General features: G+C 53.4%; 2 protein-coding genes across 4 annotated transcripts in view; one reads left to right on the top strand and one right to left on the bottom strand.

The window, feature by feature from the left end:
• Nucleotides 1-12,041, bottom strand: part of FAM13B (family with sequence similarity 13 member B) — a 68,042-nt gene extending 56,001 nt beyond the window's left edge. Inside the window, exon 1 of the mRNA XM_075441429.1 lies at nt 11,908-12,041. The gene's annotated coding sequence lies outside the window, so the exon portion shown is untranslated. The remainder of the gene's footprint in view (nt 1-11,907) is intronic.
• LOC104326879 (thymosin beta 4 X-linked) lies at nt 5,607-8,060 on the top strand. 3 transcript variants are annotated; one of them, XM_075441665.1, is made up of 4 exons: nt 5,607-5,731; nt 6,033-6,155; nt 6,633-6,740; nt 7,757-8,060. In XM_075441665.1, exons 3-4 carry the CDS (start codon nt 6,641-6,643, stop codon nt 7,792-7,794), a joined length of 138 nt encoding a protein of 45 aa, XP_075297780.1. In that variant the 5' UTR covers nt 5,607-5,731; nt 6,033-6,155; nt 6,633-6,640; the 3' UTR covers nt 7,795-8,060. The 3 variants fall into 3 exon arrangements, with proteins under 3 accessions (XP_075297780.1, XP_009930010.1, XP_075297779.1); XM_009931708.2 differs by lacking the exon at nt 6,033-6,155; XM_075441664.1 differs by lacking the exons at nt 5,607-5,731; nt 6,033-6,155 and having other exon boundaries at nt 6,572-6,740.
• Nucleotides 12,042-22,934: the final 10,893 nt, after the last annotated feature.

The raw sequence follows: 22,934 nt of genomic DNA on the forward strand, positions 1-22,934 counted from the left end.
AATCCCTTCAAGTAGAAATACAAGTTTTTATTCTGGAAATTGCTCACAGAGACCAGCTAGAGAAGATACTTGGCTGCTTAGTCTGTTCCTCTGCTTCAGTAGCCTTGTTTCCTTAAGCAGCTGAAAAACTTCAGAGTTGTTCTTTTCCCCAAAACATAAAACCTGCGTAAGCTGCCAGGAGATTCCACTAATTAAAGTGGAAAGATTTGGCAACATAAATTGTGGTGACAGACCCACCTATTGTCCTTTCTCCTCTGGACAAAAGGAAAATCTGAAGTTAATATCAAGTTAGTAGATCTCTGGATTTTGTTATTTTAGTTTGGATTATGTTGGTTATCTATTTGCTGCACACTGGGTGCCACAATTTAATCTTCATAAGGAATGGTGATTTTCTTTTTGTTTAAAGCAAAGAGAGTGAGAAATCCAGTAGTGTTGTTTAATCCCAGAGCAGTCAGCCACACTGAGAAGAGCCACGTATGAGCACACTCCCAATGCTCACCCAAGACTTCTCCATCTTTCCCTAAGAGCTGCTACTTGCAAGAGATGCTTCTGTCCAGAGACAGAAAGGAAAGAGATTTAAAAACGACTGTTATAAAGACTGGAGGTCATATTAAACTAGTGTTTCTAGACCAGCACTCATCGCAAACTGTCATGTGCTTTACAGCATATTAACGTGACTAATACATCACATGCTTCTTTCCCCACCCTGTCTTTGGGAGAGAAGCATGTGCATGGACATTTGTATTAATTTTTTTTCCTTTCATAATGCACGCATATGTCACCGCATTTCGCTAGAAAAGACCAGGCCGAAGCCAAGTACTTTATGCTGGAATACACACTTTTGTGTCAGTTCTTGAGAAAGTTCTCTTGCAAGAATCTCCATGTGGTTAAACTTTTAAAAACTCACTCCCATACTGAGTTTTAGAAGACCAAAAAACATGGAAAAAGGAAATTTCCACTCCCACTAGCTTATGTTTTCTCTTTTTGTTCTTTGCTGCAACGGGACTCCTAGTATAGACTGTCTGAACTCCAGAGCTGTTTGGAAAACATGGGGTTGGAAGAAACAGCCCGAGCAGAAGGACTATCTACAACTAGCCTCTCCTCTCCCCTCATCCTCTGTATGCGCCCACCCTGAAGGCTCAATGGTCTCAATAAGGAAAATGCAACACCTTAGGTAACGGTAAAGCACACAGTAGAAGACAAATACGGAGTACTTACACCCCAGCCGTGCAGCATTACAGCAGACGCCCTGCCAAAGAGAGATAGCTGCCTTCCTCACACCCCCAGGATTCATTGTCTCTTAGCCTGGGAACCTGTCTCTGTTCCCAAACATGGATATTTTTTTTGGCAGCAAGACGGAACAAAAGGCACAAAGGGAACTAAGAAAACCCTTTTAGTGAGGCTGTAGTCTTTTTCTTCTGTTCCCCTAAGGACGGGAAACCTTCTAAGGATAGCTTATAACACGCCCAATCCTGCTACCTTTCTGGAAGGTGCTCAATGCTCATGGGGACCTAAGGGAATTTGGGTGCTTGCAAATTCCAGCCCAGTTTTTGACCTTGAAAAATTAATCCCCTACCTTTAGCACCAAAAATACCACAACATTTTGAAAATGAAATCACTGTTATATTTGAGTGGGTGTGTTATTTCGAGACAGCACTAATGTGATTATAAAATCAGTTGTGTCAGCTTATTGGCTCAGCTGCAGACACTGATCTGCTCGAGCGTCTGTTCCTCTAACCGGCTGCTCGCGTTGGGGTGCTTTGTCCCTCTTCAGCTCCGTATAGGAACAGATGCAATCCGATTCCCACTGTTGCACCAAAGAGAAAGAAACCCCTTCTTCCTGCAGTTGCCCACCTAGTCTCCATGAAACTTGGCATTTCCAGAGCACCAAACATGAGTACAGCATCCCCCCGGCCCACGAACGGCTATCACCCATACATATCTATATATGTGTGTCCCTGCGGCCCCAGCCCCGCGCAGGCTGGGCTCACTGCTTTCAAGTGACAACAGCCAAGGAAAAAAGCTGAGTGGCAGCAGCCTTCAAACCTCCCAGCCTCACTCTTCAGACTCGCCTCTGAATTTTTCTTTGCATTTGAGTTCCCTTTAAACATTTCCTCTCACCTATTACTGCATCCTGGTAGCAAGTATTTGTTTTCCCCTGTTTCTCGGTGGGTGTCTGACAGACACGCGGCAGCTCGCGCTGCCAGGCAGGGTTTAGTGCTGCCTGTGGCGGGTGACTCACTGGTATCAGAGGTGTCAGTCCTGGCAGGTTTGACTCAGCCCTTAATCCTTTGGCAGCAGATTGAAATAAAACGCAATTTCCCTTGTATCTGAGGCAGCTTTTCAGACATGGTCGTACCAATATGGCTTTACGTGCTTGATGTGTGTAGGATCTGTGAAGATCCGATAGTTTGCTTGCTCCGCTGCCTTGCTGGTTTTTCTCATTTCTGCATGCTGGATCATTCAGCTGCCCCCCTGCCACCCAAAGACTGCTGTGGTTCATTGCTACCGCAGTCATCCTAAGGCCTGGTGAATGCCATGTTCCCCTTACGGAAAGTGGTGACTCTGAAATCCTGCCATTGAAAACCTGTCAGGTAACTGAACTGCTTTGCTGCTCATACAGCAAGAATACCTCAGTTCCCAGTGAAAGTAAAAGGCGTCTGAGTGAAATATTACCCGCCTGTCTTTCCCTCCCATGACCAGCCTCAACGCACTGCGCAATGCCCTCAGGCCAAACTCCAAGCTTTCCATATGAAGACTATGTACAGCTGTCTGTCCTGCACGGAGTATGTAAATATGAGGCTTGAATCCAACATGAGCTGTGTTTGACCACAGTACCGTGCTTACAAGCTACAGAAGCTTGACAGGCTCTTTGTGCAATGATCAAGATGTTCGTTATGGAGATGAGTATCTGCCGATTTCAATGGAGAGTGAGGATGTGCTATTTCTCATCATTATGTTACGTGGACTAACGCTGTTGCACCTTCCTCAGAAACCCAACCTAATATGAATTAAATGCTTGGTCATCTTCAGGCTAAAAACCCAAACAGCTCACCCCAATCCGTGTTTAATACTAGGTCTGCCAATAAATTGGGCAGGTAAAATGGTGGCAGTGAAAAAACAAGCATGCCCACCCTGTTGTAGTATGTGTAGGGAAGCCTGAGCTCAGCTGTGGATGCTGGGGGCCAAGCCCATGACTGTACACAGAAAACCAGAAGCGAGATTCTTCTCCTTCACTGTCCTCAACACTTTGTTTGCTCTCTACATCTGGGAGAACTTGCACCAGTCTAAAACTTTAGCCGTTTTTCCCCTTATAACCTCATCAGATAAGAATTCTGTTATTTGTAAAAACGGACAAATATTTAAAAAAATTAACTCATGAACTGTCTAAATTCATGAATCGGATTGCATTTTAAAGCCTTTTCTGATCTTTTGATCTTCTAAATCTGGTGTCCAGCCTAGCAAGAAGAGTTTAATGCTCTCTCAACAGACTAACACTGTTCAGTGCCAGATCTCAGCTATGGCTTACACTGAGTATTCACCCAGCGGCCGCCTTCCTGCTTATTCCCAGGGGTTTTGGATCAAGAACACAGCTTTCTATTTTTGACAACTGGTTGGCGTAAGGGATGGAAGCAAGGGAACCAAGTCCTGATCCTAAATATGCACCCACGTTGATTTTCCACGGACAGTCAGTGCAGATGCAGAGGTAACCAAGCCCGTCTCCGCAAGTCAACTGAGATTTTAGCATAACAAAAACACAGCTGCATTAGTGCCAGGACGATTTTAGGTCCAGAAGCAGCACAGCCAGGTTTGCACAGGGCTGAGCTCAGCGGGACCCAGACCATCCCTTTGGAGCTCCAGCTGAGCAGCGTTATGCAGGCTGTTCCACCACTATGGTACTCCATTCTCTTTTACATCAAATACTGCAGACACGGCCACAGAGAAAAACTGCTCTTAGACTGCTGTTTACTAGGGCATGCAGCAACCCCTGCGCTCTCTGAAGATATGAAAAATGGGCTGGATGAAGGAAAGAATCACTGGGTGGAAAGGAACCACTATTTATGAATGCTGATGAGTAAAACTAGTAATTTTTTCTGCATTTGTGTTCATTATTTTCCTTTAACCATACATTGGAAAAACAGGTCCTTAAAACACATTTAAACACGTTAAAACCATTTTCTGCATGCACGCATACCAGACTCAGACCCACTCTGCCTAAGCCTAGCATGCCAACAGAAAGATGCACAGCACCTTCGCGGGGCTCCCCATCAGCTGTGAGACATCGCTGTCTCTCCGAGCTCCCTTTGTAGTCAGTAGAGAAACCCAGATACTCCTAGGGTACACTTAATTTTATCCCAGGTTAGTTGCCTCCCCGTTAACTGTCATGCAGTCTAGACAAGTAATTCAGACAGCGGCATCCAAAGTTACACAAGAGAAAACCCACGCCAGCATCTAGGAGGACGCGCACAGCCCTGCCCTCCCAGACCCGGCAGCCTTGAAGAAGGATTTCCCAAGCAGTTTTGTGCTGCAAAGTAGGAAGCGCAGCTGGGGCCATGCCACAGCCGCAGGGATGTCCGCAGCCCTCGAGAGCAGCCGCTCGAGGAGGTTGGTACGGGCAGGGTCCACACACTGCACAGTCTTGTCTCCACTCAGTTTCTCATCTAATACAAAACGCATCTTTGCGAATAAATGCAAGGGCTATTCGCCATTTTCATAGAATCATTTAAGTTGGAAAAGACCTTTAAGATCATCGAGTCCAGCTGTAAACCTAACACTGCCAAGTCCACCTCTAAGCCATGTCCCTAAGTGCCACATCTACACACCTTTTCAATACCTCCAGGGATGGTGACTCCACCGCTTCCCAGTTAAAGGTTTTTGTGAAATTACTTCACTCAGCACCTACAGCGCGTTCTCCCTTTGCTGCAGCCAAAGAGGTTCTCTGTGAGAGGGTTCAGCATGGTCCACGCCATCGGGATGGGTGGGCACAGGGAACGGCCGCGCGACCAGGACAGGTGAACGCAGCATCTTGCGAGGTGAAGGCGGGAAGGTCGCCCACGCGCAGCTGCCCGGGCTGGCTTAGAGCTGCACACCGTCGCGCTGGGGGAGGCACCAGCAAGCGGGGTGGTGGGTACCGAAACGGGAGCGAAGGAAAGATTCATTGTTCTTCCTTTCAGGACATGATCCCGGATGCCATCGCGGTGCTCGGGCCATGCTTATCCCAGATGTGGCCCTCGGCTGTCAGACCAGGACTGGGCTTCAAGTCCTCCCGACCCCCCAGCCCGTGCTTCCACCAGCCTGGGCGTGGGGGGGACAACCCCCAGGCGCTTTGCTGAACGCCCCTCAAACCCCCCGACAGACTGCAGCACCAGCCCTTAAATGAACTCCAAACCTCACGTTAACACTGAACCTCAGCACTGCAAAAGAAGTGCAGGAACGGAAACTTAAATATTATTGTCTTGGTAAGGGAGGAGAAAAGAAAAAAAAAAAACTAACTAAAATGTATTTTGGCAGTTTTCCATGTCAGTTTTCCCATTTCCCTCCCCTGTGCACTTTCTGCAGCAGCAATCTGTCCTTTCCCTAAACGCTGAGCAATCCCAGCACTAAACTAATCAATATTAATAGCGATGGGCTCGGGCGGGGGGAGGAGAGGAGAGGAGGGATTACCCTGACCTTTTTCAACTCACACTGCCTCAGACCGACACCAAGCAGCTGAGGAGAGAGCAGCCAGACGGTAATGCCATGTGGTTTTAGTAGCTTTTCATTTTTCTTTTTTTTCCTGTGAATATTTACTTCTGTTGTCTTAGTGCAGATAGCAATGAGATCTGATTGTCTTCAGGAAGAAAAAAATGGAATTATGTCAGCCATCTCCAGGCCAGACCTCGCCTTGGTGGGAAACTCCACTGAAATCAGGGGAATAACGCCAAGGCTGGATTTTAACTTGAATTTCTATTAAAAACAGGAATTGGATTAGTGAAGTTTTGACAGGTGAAGTGTTGAATGCCGGTGTGCTTTGTGGATTTCTCTTATAATAGAGCATAATCAAACCCACCGAGCCTGCGACTGGGATATTGAGTGCGAGAGCAAACAAAGGGCTGGGTGAACCGATCCTCTATTGTTAAGCATAAGTGCCCAGAGCAGCTCATCCAGATCCGAGGGTATGTATGCACCCAGGACAGGGTGCTCAGAATTAAAGGCAAATCCTATTAGTTAAAACAAAATCATAATTGAAGTTCTTTGTTCATATTGGATTTGGGGTTTATTGTAGACTTTCTGGTTAGCAGCTTTCCTTAAAATAGAGGTTCACATCAGGAGAGACTGTGGATTATTGGCAATTAATGCATTGTCTTTTCTTAACTGAGATATTCTTGTTTCCGTATGCAAAATACAATTTTTAGAAGTTTAGTCTGAGAAGTCTAGATAAAATTTTGTTTATGCCTTTCCTCTTTTGCTCTGAAAGAGCCAAGCCTCGGCTAGAGGTCCCAAACTGAGGTGTTTGATTTGTGGGGGTTTTTTGAACAAACATTTTTATTGTATTTTCATATTTTTTTTTCTAGCAGAAAATGCTTTGCAGATGGCTGGTATCACAGCACTAGCTAATGAAGCCACGGGTGTGTTTTTCCTTTCTTTGTCAGGACCCATCATGTCCGACAAACCAGATTTTGCAGAAATTGAAACATTTGACAAGACCAAGCTGAAGAAGACAGAAACCAGAGAGAAAAATCCATTGCCCACTAAAGAAAGTAAGTGCTTATGAGGCTGTTTAAACTACGAGTAGCAAGGACACAATCTGTGTTGCAGTTCATATGCAAAATGAATACTAATCGTAGGATTACAGGCTCAAAGTCATCCCTGACTTTAACTGGGGATAATACTAAGACTTGTACTCTATGCTGGGCTTCCAAAGGTACAAGTGGTTGTAACCGGTGGGGCGTTTTGTCTGAAAAATCCTTTCTGATGGGGTTGCTCTTGCTTCTGTTGAAAGCAAGACCGCTTTTTCTGCTGGTTGCAGGTAACAGGATCGACCTGTTTGTAATTATCACGTTGCCAGCCTCTCCCAAGGCACAGACGTGCAGGGAGCATCCCTGTGTGCACCCCTGGCAGCACCCCCAGAAGGTGCCTGGGCTCTGGATTTACTGTGTTACCAGGCAGATGAGCTGCTGCCCCTGCCCCGGTACCTGCTGTTGGCCCTGGCCAGGAGAGCGGCAGGCACCTTCTCAGCAAATAAGGCAGCAAGAGAAACCCATCATCCTCCTCACCTGAGAGGCAATCTTCCTTATCAGAGCACCCCTGGGCTTTTCTTGTGCAGGGCCTTCTCCTGTAAACCCACCGTGCACAGGCAGCCAGGGGAGGGTTGTGGTTCACATTCAGTTTCGGATGTGAAAATGGCATTTCCCTGCACTTGGACCAGACGTGGCGAGTGGTTTCCTTCAGAAGAGGATCACTAACCACTTTGGATATGTTGGCACTGATAGCCATGGAGATGTGCTGTCCCTGGACATAAGACACCCGATTTTTACCCGTTTTTTTGTCCCTACCAATGCTTAAGTTTTAAATACGAAAGGAAGTTTGCGCATCATGAACTGCACCCTACTAGCTACGCAGACGTGGGAACAGGTCAGCATTTCCAGGGTGGCCAAAGAAAGCAAGTGGGGACTTACTGTCCCCTGGCTTTAAGAAAGACCATAGAAATCTGTATCCTGCAGAATCACTATAACGTTTCTTGATGATGTTTTTGTTTCCTCTGTTTTTCTGGCAGCTATCGAACAGGAAAAGCAAAGTGAAAGTACAGCCTGAGCGTAAAATTGAAGATGTGACTGCTGCTCCTTCAGTGGGGTTTTGGCTTCCAAGTTGGGTTGTTTTGTTGCGTGTGTGTCCCCCACTTTGTGTTTGCTGCCCATTTATTTGCTCATTTGATGTTCCCCAGGGAAGCAGTCTGTTTTGTCTTTGTTGAACAAGATACTGTGTATTTGTGTTTGTATTCTTAAAACTGTAATTCCAAGTTCTGTATCAACCCCATTACTTGCCAAAAAAAAGCAATTTGCTTAAAAATTGTTTTTCTAAACCTCACAATAAACAGGATTCTTCTGATCAGCTGTCTGTCAGCCTTGCAGAAATAAGGTTTACACTGCAAGTTTTACTCGCATCCTTCTCACAGGATCTAGAGAACCTGGCCAGGTTGGGACGAGTTGCCCCGGGCACCCACGGGTCCCCCTGGCCAGCGCAGAGCCCCTCACCATCCGCACACACCCCCGTACCCAACAGACCAACCCCCAGGACCCCTGACTGCCTGCGCAGCTGCCCAGAGACCTCGCTCCCTCTCCCCATCTCGCTCAGAAGAACGTTTCAGGGGAAGGCAGAGGAGCAAGTTTCCTATGCCAGTAGCTCCTAAGCTTTTAAAGCCCCAGCTTGGCAACAGGCACGGATAAGATGGGAAGCCACTAGCCTGCTTCGGTCCCATCCAACAGCAGGTTAGAGGTCTGAGAGACAAGTACCTGCTTATAAATTCTATGAAAAACTGATGGTTGGGCTGAGGAGAGTCTCCAGTTAGCATCCCAGATGGGAGAAGGGCTGCAGCACCCTCTCTGCAGGGTTTTTGCTCGCTCCAGTCTGCTGAGATCTGAGCAACCTCAGGACACCCACAGCACACACAGCCCTTGGCCCACCCAATCCCGAGCAATATAGGAATGTGGGATGGCGTCAAGGGGGAGAAGGAAAGAAATTCATTACTGCACTGATTTTCTGGGATGAGTGAGAGACTTTCAGCAGCACAGGGGTGTAGGACACAAACCTTCAAAAAAAGCAAGATCTCCCTATATCTCCATTACTGGTGGTGCAAGAACATCCCCACTGGTCTGTGGAAGGCTCAGCAAAAATAGACTCTGGTACCAGCTCAGGGGACTCTCAATTACATGGTATCACATTATCTCTGGAATTAATCTGCAATCATATTAGAAAAACAAGTGCTTATTCTGGGAAGATAAACTGCTGTTCCCGGAGCTTCGGTTTGATCGTACTTCTGCTGTGAAATAGGAATAATTCTGTGTACTTGAGCAGGATTACTCTGGGTTTATACCTGCATAAGGCGAGGCAGAAAACAGCCTACAGGCTTCAGAAAACAGCAACAAGCAGTTGGGGTGGGGCTTGGAAAGCTCCTGCTTACTCAAGGGTTACTTGACATTTAGCATAAGCAGGCAGGACTGTCATTAAACAATAGCAGCACAGCCACAAGAAAGGTGGCTCTCGGTGGCAACAGAAAGTGAACAGAGGTGGCCAAGAAGCCAAGGCACACAGCACCCGGGACTCATGGTTTCAGCTGGAGCTTCGTTGATGTTGGTGGTATTCAGAGGGCCCAGGCTGCCATTTGAGTCACTGCTCATCAGTTCAATGTTGCTGCTGATTTCATGACCAATTTTTTGTGCGCATTCTCCTTCGAGGACCTTGTTCACCTTGGCACTGGAGTCTAAGGGGGTTTTCCAGGGTCTGCTGGATTTATTACTACTTATTTTTATTCAAAAGGTGAAGAATGTAAAAGGTTGAGCCACAAGGAAACCGGTGCTATCTCCTTTGTGACTCATGCCCTCCCCTCACGCACAGCGCTGGGGTCAAAGAGCCTTTGACATTATCTAAACATCTACTTTGATGCAGGTTCCTTCGTGGACACAGCCCTTAGAGCAACAACACCTACTGGAAACTCGCACAGCTAATCCCGTTCGACCAGATTGCCCATCACTTTTCCCCAGGGCGATTTTTAAGCACCACATTGCACTCAGTGGGTAAGCCCACAGAAGAGACTTTCTCCATTGTTTTTTTGCCAGGAGACAGCATTTTGTTCCCCGTGACAACCTCTCGCTCAGCGCAATGCTGTGAGTCACCAAACACCTCTTTGGCACAACTGAGCCAGCGCCCGGGGTCTGTGCCCCCGAGCTCTCCCGGAACCTCGAGGTCCGGGCTGTGTCCTCAAGCCCGCACCTTGCGGGAGGAAGGAGGGAAGGTCTGACCAAAGCAAGCAAACAACAGAGAGATTCTCCTCTCACGTTTGCACCGATACAAAGGATTAGCAGCATGGCTCGAAGAAGTGATGACAGAGATCAGAGTACTGTCTCCAGCTCTGGAGACATCGAGTTAGTCCAAGCACTTGGCTTGGAGCTGCTCCTGGTGCCACTGCGGCGCTCGCTTCCCCCCCCCCTCCCAGTTTAGCTGTTTGCATTTAAAGCCTGACACTGTAAATCCAAAGTCTCAGCGCTTCTATTCGCCTGTCCCACGCCACTGGAGAGGCTACGCAGACGAGAAAAACTTCAGCTGAGCTCCTCAGCCCTGGATCCGACTGCAAAAGCTGTCGAGCTATGGCAGAGTACGCAGCAGCTGCACACCGGGGAAAGCTCCTCACAGTTGAAGGCCATATCTTCCCACCCTTCACCCACCTGCTGGCGTGGAATAGGGATTTATGGCAGGGTCTAGAGGCTGTTTCTTTCACCACTAGCAGATTAGAGAGGCTTAAAGACACGTAGTTACAGCACCCTGATCCGAGGGGTCCCTCCCTGCTGCTGTGCGAACCCACTTCAGGAAGGGCATCGCAGCCCTTACCCGTGGGACGAGCTGGGGACACGGACCAGGAGGCTGCTCGCCATTTAGCACCAAGACAGTGAATTTTCATCATTCCAGTCATTACACCAAGGAAATATTTGTTCCTGCCACTGGAAGGGAGCTACAAGATAACCCAAACCAAACACCTTGCCCGCACCTAGGGAACCCCTTCGGGGTGCTGACCTGCTGCTGGCCCCGACTCCCGGGGAGAGCATCCTCCAGCGCTGGGGCTCACCGACAGCCTCCTGCTCCAGGAGCCAGGGTCCTTCCTCAGCCTCCGTGCTGCAGACTGCTCCCTCAGCAAACTCAACTGCCTCCAGGTGGGGAACTTAAAAATTATTGCCAATTAGCAACAGCTGTTTGGATCCTTGACTTAAGGAGACCTTACCTTGCAGCTCCTCCAGAGGAAAACCACCTGCCATGTTAATCCAGTTGTGGTAAAAAAAATCATTACATGTAGATAAACACCAGGTTTCTCAGCACTGCCATGAAGCCAGCCTTGCGCTCTGCAGCCCGGGGACACAGCCAGCCCTCCCGGGGTCCTGGCCGAGCCCCCCTGCGAGTCACCTCTGATTGCCCTGCATGGTTGCAGCAAGCCCGGGCTGAGCAGAGGAAATCTGCGTTCCTGTCGTTATTATACAGAAGTTTGCTGATTTAATAAATCTCATTAGGCAGGCGTTTGACAGAGGTGAAAGCCAGGGAGGACAAACCTTGAGCCTGGCTCTCCTAAGAAAACGGCACGTGTGTGGTGTGTTTCGGAGCCCAGCTAAAACCCCCATGGAGATCCTGCCAACCCCAGCTCAGATACCCCAGACCGAGACCCAAAGCACACGTGGGGGGGGGTTCCAAACATATTTGGGTGTTCTCTCTCATTTGGGTCACTAGCCCTGTGGCTGCTGAGGCGTCTCACAGCAGATCTTGAGGTGCAGCTCTGCAGCAGTGAGGACAAACTGCTTTAGCTGAGCTGCCCGTGCAAGGCCAAGGCTGGAGGAGTCTTGGCTTTGGGGAAGCACCTTTGTGTGTTTCTGCTCTGCTGGTGGTGGTGCTCCTGGCACAGCACGGACCTCTCCTACTAAGTGGAGAACAGGGCAATAAACAAGGAGGAGATGTGAGGGACCACGAGCTCAGCAGGATCAGGGGTCTGAGCTGTGGCCGCATGGGATGGAGGAAGTCGGGGGGCCGGGAGCGCAGGCGGGGAGGGGCCCACAGCAGCAGAACCTTGAGGCAGAAGACGCCAGGCTGGGTCTCATGCCTCTGCCCAGCTCTCCCCTTGTTTTTCCAAAAGCACAGGGTGAAAAAAACAATTTTTTAAAAAGCACTAACCTTCTGGTGCCAAGCTGGGGGAGCCTCCCACACCGCACGCAGGCAAACAAAGCCGCTGTGTCCACCCAGAGCCGGGCACGGGCAGCCGGCCCTGGCCACTCCACCGGCTCCCACCCAGCAGGTCCGCGGGTCCCTGGCAAGCTCCGGCCGTCCCAGCCCGACTCTGGGCACCGAGACTCGTCCCGGCAGCGAAACCCACTCAGCCTTGGACGCGCGACGCAGCGCGGGGACGGCTGGGGCTGAGCCAAAGCAGGTGGGAGCAGGCGTGTGCGTGCGCGGGGGTGTTTCTCCAGCTCCAACCCAACGCCGCTCAAACTGACAGCAGGGTAAGCTCGCGTTTCGTCTTCTGCGGCGGGTATCTGCACCGGGAAAGGCGGCTCCGTGTGCTTTCTGTCTTGTCAGAAGAGCTGGCTTGGGAAGGAACAGTTGCTGGGGATGGTTCATGCACATCTTGTACGTTGTGCTGACAACAGCTCTTGACAACTCCTACCATCAGTTGCAAATCTCCCAACGCTTCGTGTTTGCTTCAAGGCCCGGCTCCAGAATTCATTCGATCGATGGGGAATCAGGAAAACGGGGGGGAAGGGGGAGCAAAAGGGTGTTTCTAGCCAATGTGGTCAGAGAGACAGGTGAAAATGGGGTCTTTTAGGGCTCCAGCTGTAGGCAGTGAATGAAAAGAATGAGATTTTTTCAAAACAAAACAGCAATCTCAGGAATTTGAACCTGGTCTCATGAATTCAGAGGCCAACTCAGTATTGAAATTTTTGGATTTGGCAAAGTTGCAACAAGCAGGGAGGCAAAAAAATGATGCGTGACTCCAAGTGGGTGTTTTCAAACAGCATCTTGTTTGGGGAAAATAATCCCTCTTGGTCTGCTTTGTTTTCTCATGATGCTGGAAATAATGCTTCTCCTCAGAGGGAAGAATTGGGTTTTTCTTCTTCTGTCTCACCATGGGAGCTACCCCAGGTCACTCCTGGCCATGGCTGGTCACGCCTGACCATGGCTGGTCCCCCCATCCCTGCTAGCACTGGAGTCACCCCCTCAAAGTGTTAAAGAAACCCATGTGCAGGTTGTGTCTGACACAATTCATTTAGTGATGGAGAAATCAGCCAGGAGATGCCCTGGCTGAAGGCAAACCCTTCTGGGGCTGAGCCCCAGGGCAGGGGACGGAGGCAGCAGGGATGCCCCGGGGCAGCAGCGTCGCTCCAGGGACCCTTCTCTCCAGGGAGCAGGAGCAGCAATAGCCAATAGTGCTGTGATAGCTCCATGATGGCTTTCTAACAGCTCCGACCTCCCCAAAGCTCCTCCTGACTTGGACCATTTTATTTCTGTCCTGTCCAGGCTCCTATTTCAGCGGGAGCTGGGTAACCCGAGCCCGCGGCGCTGCTTCGTGCCAGCTCCAGCCATCGTCTGCTCCGGCATGGACCTCCCCGGGTACCGGCAAGGCTGGCAAGGAGCGAGGGCGTTGGGAGGGAGGAGGCGTCGAACAGCGTTGGTGCCAGCTGCAGTCCTCCCGCGTTGGCAGGCGGCCCCGGTAACGCTAATGACTTTGGTGGCATTAATCCAGATTGAGATGGGGACAGCTAAAATGATGCCAGCCCGGGTACGGGAAGGCTGCGGGCGCCGCTGGAGAATTGCTCTGGGCCACCCAGCGCTCCCCACGCCGCGGCCACGGAGCAGAGGGAGGTGTTTGCTCCACCGAGGGCTTCAGAGCGGGGAAAACCCGGAGGAAACCGCTCCCAGCGTGAGCGAGGGAGGATCTGTCGGTACCGCCCGGTAAACACGGGCCTGCCCAGACATCCCACGGCCGTGGGGCAGCCCCGGAGCAGCTCGGCACGGCACGGCACGGTGCTCCCTGCCAGGGTGTGCCACCCCGCTGGGGTCCGCGCTGGCATCGCCTCTTGTGTCGCACCCAGCCGAAAATCATCGCGTCTCTGTGTTCACATACCTCTGGCACCATGTTATTATCGCGCTGCTTTAACATCCCAAATGCGACGCATACGGCCAGGGCCCCAATTTAATTTTTAATTCAAAAACACCTGGGGAATTGGAAATGTCAGGACGCCGGCACGGCCACAGGAATCTGCCTCCCTGTTCACAACAGATAATTGAAGGCGCTTTCAAACGGGAGCTGCCTCAACACAAGCGTTGGCTCCTTACGGCGCTGACCCCAGCTTCATTGATTTTCCAGCTGTACAAAGCGATAATAAAGCTTTAACCTTTCCTGCTTTGCTAAACTTGGTATCTGAAGCATCCAGTGCTGCACGGCCAAGGAGGAAATAAAAGAGGTGAACGTAAAACAGCGCTCGGTATTCAGAATGGGCTAAAACACAGAAATCCCGGAGCCGTGCTCAGCTGGCCGGGATGCCACTTCTCTCTGTAGCACTGGGGTAAATGCACCGACCGACAACGCCCTTCGCTGCCTTTGGTCAACCCACAGAGGCCCCTTCCAACCCCAAACTTTCTGTGATTCTGTGAATAGAAGGCTGCGAGGGGACCTAATAAATGCTTATAAATATCTGCAGGGTGGGTGTCAGGAGGATGGGGCCAGACTCTTTCCAGTGGTGCCCAGCGACAGGACAAGGGGCAACGGGCACAAACTGAAGCACAGGAAGCTCCAGCTCAACATGAGGAAGAACTTCTTCCCTCTGAGGGTGACGGAGCCCTGGCCCAGGCTGCCCAGGGAGGCTGTGGAGTCTCCTTCTCTGGAGATATTCCAGACCTGCCTGGATGCAGTCCTGTGCAGCCTGCTCTGGGTGACCCTGCTTTGGCAGGGGGGTTGGACTGGGTGACCCACAGAGGTCCCTTCCAACCCCTACCATGCTGGGATTCTGTGATTCTGTGGTCTCTGCTTCAGTGCGCACCGCATCCCTGGGGAGGGGTCCTGCTTCGGGGGACGGTGCCCCGCTCGGGCCCCTTGCAGAGGCAATTTATTGAGCCTTGGGATTAACCCCCGGGCGCTGCTAACGCCTGCATAGGGCAAGCAGGACCCGAAGCACCAGCAGGAGCAGGGCTGGGTTTTCCTGCAGACACTCGGTGCCTCCAGCCAGAACTGCCAGCGCCCAGGACCCCGAGCACCCAGCTTACCTCGCAGTTAATATTCGTTAATGGCACTGACCGCACCATGGGGGCGTGGAGAGGCGCGTTGCCAGGGAGGGGAACCGGGAAGGATTTGGGAATGCTGCTCTCCAGGTCTGCTCCCCTTGAGCAAGGGTCAGCGGATCACAGAATCACAGAATGTTCAGGGTTGGAAGGGCCCTCTGTGGGTCACCCAGTCCAACCCCCTGCCAAAGCAGGGTCACCTACAGCAGGCTGCACAGCACCGCGTCCAGGTGGGTCTGGAATATCTCCAGAGAAGGAGACTCCACAACCTCCCTGGGCAGCCTGGGCCAGGGTTCCGTCACCCTCAGAGGGAAGAAGTTCTTCCTCGTGTTGAGCTGGAGCTTCCTCTGCTTCAGTTTGTGCCCGTTGCCCCTTGTCCTGTCGCTGGGCACCACTGAAAAGAGCTTGGTCCCATCCTCCTGACACCCACCCTGCAGATATTTGTAAGCTCATTGCACTTTGGTTTCACCACGGGTGAGTCGGGAGCGGTGATGCCGGCCGCCTCGGTGTGCAAGAGCAACGCAGCGTCCCCGCGTACGGTCTCCGTTATTTCACAATAGCTGCGAGCTGACAAGCGTTCCTGTCCCTGAAAGGGCATTTGGCCAAAACACAGCTCCTCCTCACGCCGAGCACGGGCAGACAAACTGCAGAGCCACGCTAGAGATATATTCTGTTATCCACACAGGCTGAAAAAGCCAGGGATGGGCCAGCCAACCCGAGCGACGAGCACCGGAACCTCACTGGCAGTGTTCTGGCAGGCGGCATCGCTGGGTGGCTTCTGTCCCTGCTGCCGCGCGAGCCGCTCGTGTGGGAGAGGACTTTGCAAGGCTGCCCCGTCCATACGTGTCCACCGGCCACCCAAGGGCCACCAGCTGGGGGTGGGTGCACGTGTGGCCGTGACAGACTGGGACGGGTGTGCGGTGTGGGGACGTCCCACAGGGGGGAGCCTCGTCACCAGCCTGGGGGGACACTGCCTGGGGACACAGCCTGGGGGACGCTGCGCCGTGTATGCTGCCCTGGGGACACTGCCCAGGGGCTGCTGCCGTGGGGACACTGCCTGGGGACATTGGCTCCTGGGAGACACTGCCAGGGGACACTGGCCAGGGGATGCTGCCCTGGGGACACTGCCCGTGGGACACTGCCTGGGGGACATTGCCTGGCGACACTGCCTAGGGACGCTGCCTGTGGGACATTGCCAGGGGACACTGCCTGGGGGACATTGCCTGGGGATGCTGCCTGAGGATGCTGCCCATGGGACACTGCCCGGGGCACATTGCCAGGGGACGCTGACAGGGGACACTGCCTGAGGATGCTGCTTGGGGACGCCGCCCTGGGGACACTGCCAGGAGACACTGCCTGGTGGACATTGCCAGGGGACGCTGCCAGGGGACGCTGCCCATGGCATCCTCACCAGCGGCTGCACCCTCTGCTCACGCCGCGCTGCATCGCTCTGTCTGGCCCCGGCCCTGCAGGTTTTGCTCCGTCTCCACCCTCCCTGAACTCAGCGATGCCAAACGTGCTGTTTCCATCCCCGACGGGACTGGGCAAAGCTCCCTCCAAAGCTACCATGGGTCAGGTTTTCAGAGCCGATCTGGGATTTAGGAAGGGAACATGATCAAGGAAATCTGTTTCCAAACAGTGTCACTGGGAAAAACTCATCCCGCGGCGGGTCCTAATGGGTCTCCGTGCCCGCAGGATGCTGACAAGCCGGACCCGAGAGCTGGATCCCCACCTCACACGTTCCCATCAGGTGAACTTTAAACCAAATAGTAAAGGCTTAAAACTGGTTTAGTAAAGCCCGTGACCTTGCCACGAGCTGTCACCTCACTCTGCACTCAGGTAACACTGGGGACACCTCCTCCTGCCTCAAACATTAAGAAATGCATGGCGCTGCCGTCACCCACAGATTAAAGCGTAAAAACAAACACGACCTCAGTGCCCCCCTCCATTGAGAAATGGAAATGGGCAGCTCAGCGCCTGCGCAAGGACCGGCGGGGCGAGCAGGGCGAGCAGGGCTGCCTTGGGGAGAAGAGCAAAGTGCCAGAGCAGCAGCAGGCACCATGGGGGGAACAGCTGCCCAGCAGCCCGGGTTCCCCAGCACAGGTTTCGTGGGGCAAAGCAGGTGGCAGAAGCAAGTTTTCCCCTCACTTTGTTTTTCCCAGCAAGATGCAAAGAGCTTTTAAAGTTGCTCTCCAGCCCAGGATCCCCCGGGGAAGCCTCAGCTTTCTGCACTCAGAATCGCCTCTGTCCAAAGAAATAAAGATGAGTTTTAAGAAATTATTCATAGTGCAAATCACTGTTATCTTCTGCCCTTCCACAGTCGGTGTGCCAGACGCAGCCAGCACCGGCACACGAATCCTGCAGCTGAGAAATGAAGATCTTTGGGCTTAATCTGCTCCCTGTGACACGAAGTGGATGGGGGACAGGAGAGGTGACAGAGCCACAGCCGCGAAGGGACAGCGCGAGGAACCACGCTGGGAAAGGCTGGGGAGCACCGCGTGAGCCAGGTTGTAATCAGTGAATTTAACTTGAGTTTGGCCGGGAATGATTAAGAAGGGGGTGATAATTTTCCTCTGTATCAAGTGCCCAATCTCTTCCTTTCCTGGACAGGCTTTTATCTGCTGAGGTGACACATTGCCAGGACAGAGGTCTGTTCCCCTCATGCAGATGCCCAAGCAGCAACCTCCGTCCTGCGTGATGCTTGCTTTAAAGAAGGAGAGAAAAACAAAACACTTGTCCCTACTTTGTAACGCTGCCGTGTGAACAGCCCCGTAGGCTTTGAAGGGCACTCCTAAAGCAGGCAGGCGAGGGGATGCTGATCAGGCCATGGAGCTGCCTCGCCGGGGCCGACCGGCCGGCTCGGTCCTCTCCAGAGTCGCTGAGGTCTGAAGGCTGAGCTGAACGTGGGTGTTTCACTCTGCCCCGCTTTCCGGGGCAGCTCGAGACGCGGCAGGACCAAGTCCAGACATGTCGTTGCCCACGGGTAGCTTGGCATCGTTTTTGGGTGCTGTGGAGATGGAGGCACGGAGCGGTCGCTGGGATTTAGGAACCTCAGCCAGGACGGACCAACAGCCCTTTCCCAGGAGCAGATGCTCAGCAAGGAAAAGTTTCACTCAGCTGGAAGGGCCCGGAGAGGTTGAGCCGGGAGATGTGGCCTCACGTCGATAAGAGCCAGAGCTCTTACCGAGCTGCCTGACTCCGCAGGCTCATCTGCTGATCACCCCACGCCGGGAGGGCAGGGGAGCTGCCTTTGGGGGTCTGGAAACGGGTGAGGACAGGGAGACAGAGACTTAGGAGGGGAGCGGAGAAGCCACCGGAGTGAGAAGATTGTGGAAAAGTCACGCGATGGAAAACCAGGGGGGAGGACGGGGCAGAAGTGCCCTTTGCTTGCAGGTGAAACAGCCTTGCTCTTCCCACGAGCAACGTCCCGGCTCAGCTCCCGGGCTGGGGCTGATGTCTCAAACGCCTCTGGGAGCTTCTCGGTGGGCGTGCAGCTCTCCCGCAGCCTCCCCCAGACCGCGTGGCCAGGGGCTGCAGCCATCCCGGCCAGCCGAGCCGCTCGGCTCCATGCCCGGGGCACAGCCAGGGATCCAGGGCATGGGAATCCGTGGATCAACAAGCGACTTTTCCCGGGGAAACAGGCACTTCTGCTCGCAGGGCGAACACCCGCTGTCCCGGGGAGCAGAGGAGCAGCCGGTCGGGCTGGAGGGGCCCCGACCCCATCCCGCAGCCCGTCCCCCCTGCCACAGCAGGGCCATGCTCACCCGCCTCATTCCCGACACGTGATGGGCAAATTAAATCTCGCCCACTGCAGCTTGAGCCCCTTGTTCCTTGCTCTGCCTCTTGCTGATGGAACAAAAAAAAAGAGGTTTTTCCTCCTTCGTTTGCTGCTGCTTCTCTTTTCCAGCCTAAAGCCGGCACCCTGCACGCACAGCTCTGTGATGCTCCGGGGCCATTCCTACGACCCCCAGCAGGACATCACGCTCGTCCCGAGTCACCTTGACAGCCCTTGCTGGGAAGTGTCCGTGTCCCCAGCCCGCTTGTGGCTGGAAAAAAATCAGAATTTGGTTCCAAACCCAAATTTTTTGCTTTGTGAAACCAAAAGATGTAAAGCCCAAACTGTGCAACCCACGCAGCTGGAGCCTCCTGCGGTCCTGGTGTCTGGCAAAGTGGTGGTCCTGTATTTTACTCTGGGATGTGTTTCCCTCAGGAGCAGAGCTCCTCACCTCGGACGTGCTCGCTCGTGACCTCTCTGCTGAAGTCCACGGCTCACCCCACCGCGCCGTGCACGAGGCTGTGCTGGGAATCAGGGCTAAGAATCAGACAGAAAAACCGGCTGCATCGGTACAGCGCGGGTGGACACCCTGCTGCAGGGAGGCAGGAGACAGCAGCTCCTGGGGATAATCCTGTCGCTAGGAAAGCACCCCCGAAGCTGGCACTGCCGGACTTTTGAACCTTGTTTTCAGGGAACCTCGGGCCGCTTTAACTATGTGCCACAACAGCAATGGAGAAGACTCAGCCTGTGGGATAGGTGTGGCATAAAACCTACCTTCAGTCTCACCTCCATCCTCAATTACCGTTCATTAATCAAAACATATTCGTTAGAGGGGCAAAGCTCCCACCAGCGTTGCCGGGTCCAGAGCTCGGCTCCTGCCGGTGTTTGCTCCCGCTGGGAAGCAAACCCACGAGGGACCACGAGCAGGGAGAGCAACGGGGACCTATTTTCCCCAATTAGGGCAATTTAGGAAGACTAAAAAGAAAAACCCAAGTCCTGCGTAGTGCTGAGCAGGCGGGAGGATCGCCCCACAGCTGCAGTCTCTGTGACGGAGTGTTTTGAAGCAAAGGCACCCGTCCCCTCTGCCGAGCGGCTGGCTGCGCGCAGACCACGGACGCAGCACCGCTTGCAGGTGGCTTGCCGGGGCGAGCGGTGAGGAGACCCCCATAAAACACCCTCCACCTCACCAGCCAGGGGGTGGCTTTCTAATTACCCAGGTGGATTTTTATTGTAACGAAGCCAGGCATGCAGGATTTGACGCGAGGGGTCCGAATGTGTCACCTGCCGAGGGCAATTTAGCAAGTGGCCTGTGCTTTCTTCTCCTGTTGTCCGCAGCCGTGAGGCTCGCTGCCCCGACCAGGCGAGAGCCCGTCCCCGCGGGACCCGTCGCCCGGCAGAGCGCTTGGCACTTCAATAAACTGATTTATCTCATAGCTACCTCCTCTTAAAACCCATATTCTGATGTGAAGAGGGTTTTATAGGTGCATGGGGCTGCATATACCACTACTGTCTCGTGACTTGGGGCAGATACCAAAATATTTTAGGATGCTGATCATCCCCTGAGAAGCGCTTGGCTGATTGGTCACATCACCAGAAAACAAGCAGCAGAGCATCAACATTCTGCCTGTAAGGCCGAGGGGCTCCGGCTGACCTTCAGGACACGGCTTTCCCAACAGCCCGTCCTGCAGCAGCGCCTGCAGCCGAGCCAAACTCCAGCGGCGCGACAGTGCCAGGCGGCTGACGGCTCGCCTTGAGGTCCGAGGCTGCCCGGAATGACGGACGCTTCGTTTTCTGCCTAGCCAGGTAAATTCAACAGAACTTTCCTTTCAGAATTTTTCCCCCCCCCTAACCAAGACCAAACCAAAAGCAAGTTTCTAGGCAGCGGGAAAACTGAAGAGAAACCCCTTCGGCATCGTTTCATGGATGGGACCTACAGCTCCGGTGACCCGGGCTGCACCCTGCGGGCTCTTCCCGCAGGCACCGGGGCAGTGCCCGGCCCCGCTGCAGCCCCCCGGGCTTCGCCTGCACCCACCCTGCGATGCACGGAGCAACGCACCAACATCAGCTTCCGAACGGCTACGCCCAGCCCAGCTGCACCGCTGGCTGACCCCGAGATCTCAACACTGCCCGGCTCCGTGCCTCAGTTTACCCAACCATAAAATAGAGACGGCTGTATTTAATGTCTTTTACTGCAAGGACATTGCATGAAGCACTTTATAAATGCAAAGCTGATCAAGACAGCAAAACCAAAGTCTGCTTTTGCCTAAGGTGGGGAAGTCCAGCAGCCACATGACCGGCATCATTCCCGTCCCGTCCCGGTGGATAACCCCACAGCAGCGCTGGCTCCTGCTCCCCAGCACCAAGCTGTAAATGCAGAAAAAAAACCCTGCAGCAGCGTGGGAAGGCTTGTCCCAGCACGCTGCTTTGTTTGCCGACAGCTAGTGTAAGTGACAACATAGCCAGTGACTTTTCAGCTCCCCGTGACTTTAACTGGAAGGGACATTTTTAATCGCCCAGGCAAACCGCTGTGTGATCCTGCCCGCCGCGGCGACTGCGTGCGGCAGAGCCTCACGCCCAGAGACGCTGTTCTTCGTCTGGTGGGAGATAGGAATATCATGTGTGAACTGACGTAGCAGACACACCAACTTTTTTTAGCCATACAAGCTCTCTCAGACAACACAGGGGAAAAAAAAAATAAAAAAATATCAATATGCCCCCAGGGACAGCCAGGCACAAACCCCAGAATGGCCAGCCTGCATCTAGAATAGGCAGAGCAGATTTCCAAACCGTCTGCGCCAGCTTTAATCAGGGAACTCCACAGATACATGGGAAACACTTTATTCTCAGTAATTTCCCTTCAACAGCTCTAACGAGTAGGGTCTGTTCGGGACGGTAACGATTAAAATGCTGACTCGGAGAACGTTTTGCCATGCTGGCAGGACCACACCAGCTTTGTGCTCACTTGGAAGGTATTTTGCATCCCTGCTTTTCGACCCGTCCGCAATTTTAATCCTCTGGCTGCAAACAGCCGTTTGCGGCTTCGCCCAGCTGACTCCAGGTTTCCCTTCCGCAGGGTCTGGAGGGAGAGGCTTCTCCCCTGGCTCGCTGATGCCTGCTGCAGCCAGGACCAGCGAGGAGCAGCTCTGCCTGCTGCTGGGAAGGAGGGAGGGGAGCGACAGCCCCCCGGCTGCCTGGGACCCCAGCCCCCAGACCTTCACCTCAGCCATCCAGCGCTGGGACGTGTAAAGCCACAGGGCCGGCCGCCAGCTTCGCAGTGCTCTCAGGCGTTTCATCGCAAGACAGCAAAACACTTTCCAAGCGTCGTTAGGACGCGGGCTCCTGCCTGGCCGCCGTGCTGCGGCGATGGGGTTTATCCCCACGCAGCCCCTTTCGCTCGTGGCACAGACCCCGGGGTGCCACACGCGGCCCCGTTCCCTTGAACCACACATTTGCAGCCCCTTCCCGAGCCACCCTGCCATCACTGACCAGTGTGCCCAGGGCTCAGTGGAGAGGAGGAAGAGGAGGGCAGCACCTCTGCCCTGCCACGGAGCCAGTGCCGGGCAGATGCTGCACCTACGGGGCAGTGCCTGGCAGAGGCATGGCACGGCTCTGCTTTTGGGCAGAGCACCCACGCTGCCCGCTCGGCAGGCAGGACCCCTGCCCGGGGTGAGCCAGCCCTCGGCTGGGACCGTTCAGCCACAGCAAAACCGACCAAGAAGTTCCCACAAACGCCGTCCCGCTACTGCTCCATCCGCAGCGTTACAGCTCCTTACAGCCCTGCATGGTCCCAGCCGTTAACTATTAGGAGGCTCTTTTGGGTTTCCTCTGATCAGGATTTTCCCCTCCTGAGCAGAGCGGCTGGCTCGGCGGCGGCCCCTCGCTCCGCTCCGGGGGCACGGGCACGGGCAGCGAGCGGCCGTGCTGCCGCCGCGGCAGCCTTCACCCTGGGGAAACTGCTAACCCCAGAAAACCGTTCCCCTCATTACAACGTTGGAGCACGGAGCAAACCACAGAAATGATTCACACAGCGTTCCCAAGCTGCAGCCGCGTCAATGAGAGGGGTTTCCAAACCCTCCCGAGCCCTGCACGCCGTTATCAGGATGGAGATGCAGAAACTTTCATCGTAACGAGGCGAGGAGGGAAACGAGCC

Source organism: Opisthocomus hoazin, chromosome 22 (assembly GCF_030867145.1).
Source record: "Opisthocomus hoazin isolate bOpiHoa1 chromosome 22, bOpiHoa1.hap1, whole genome shotgun sequence".
NCBI lineage: Eukaryota > Metazoa > Chordata > Aves > Opisthocomiformes > Opisthocomidae > Opisthocomus > Opisthocomus hoazin.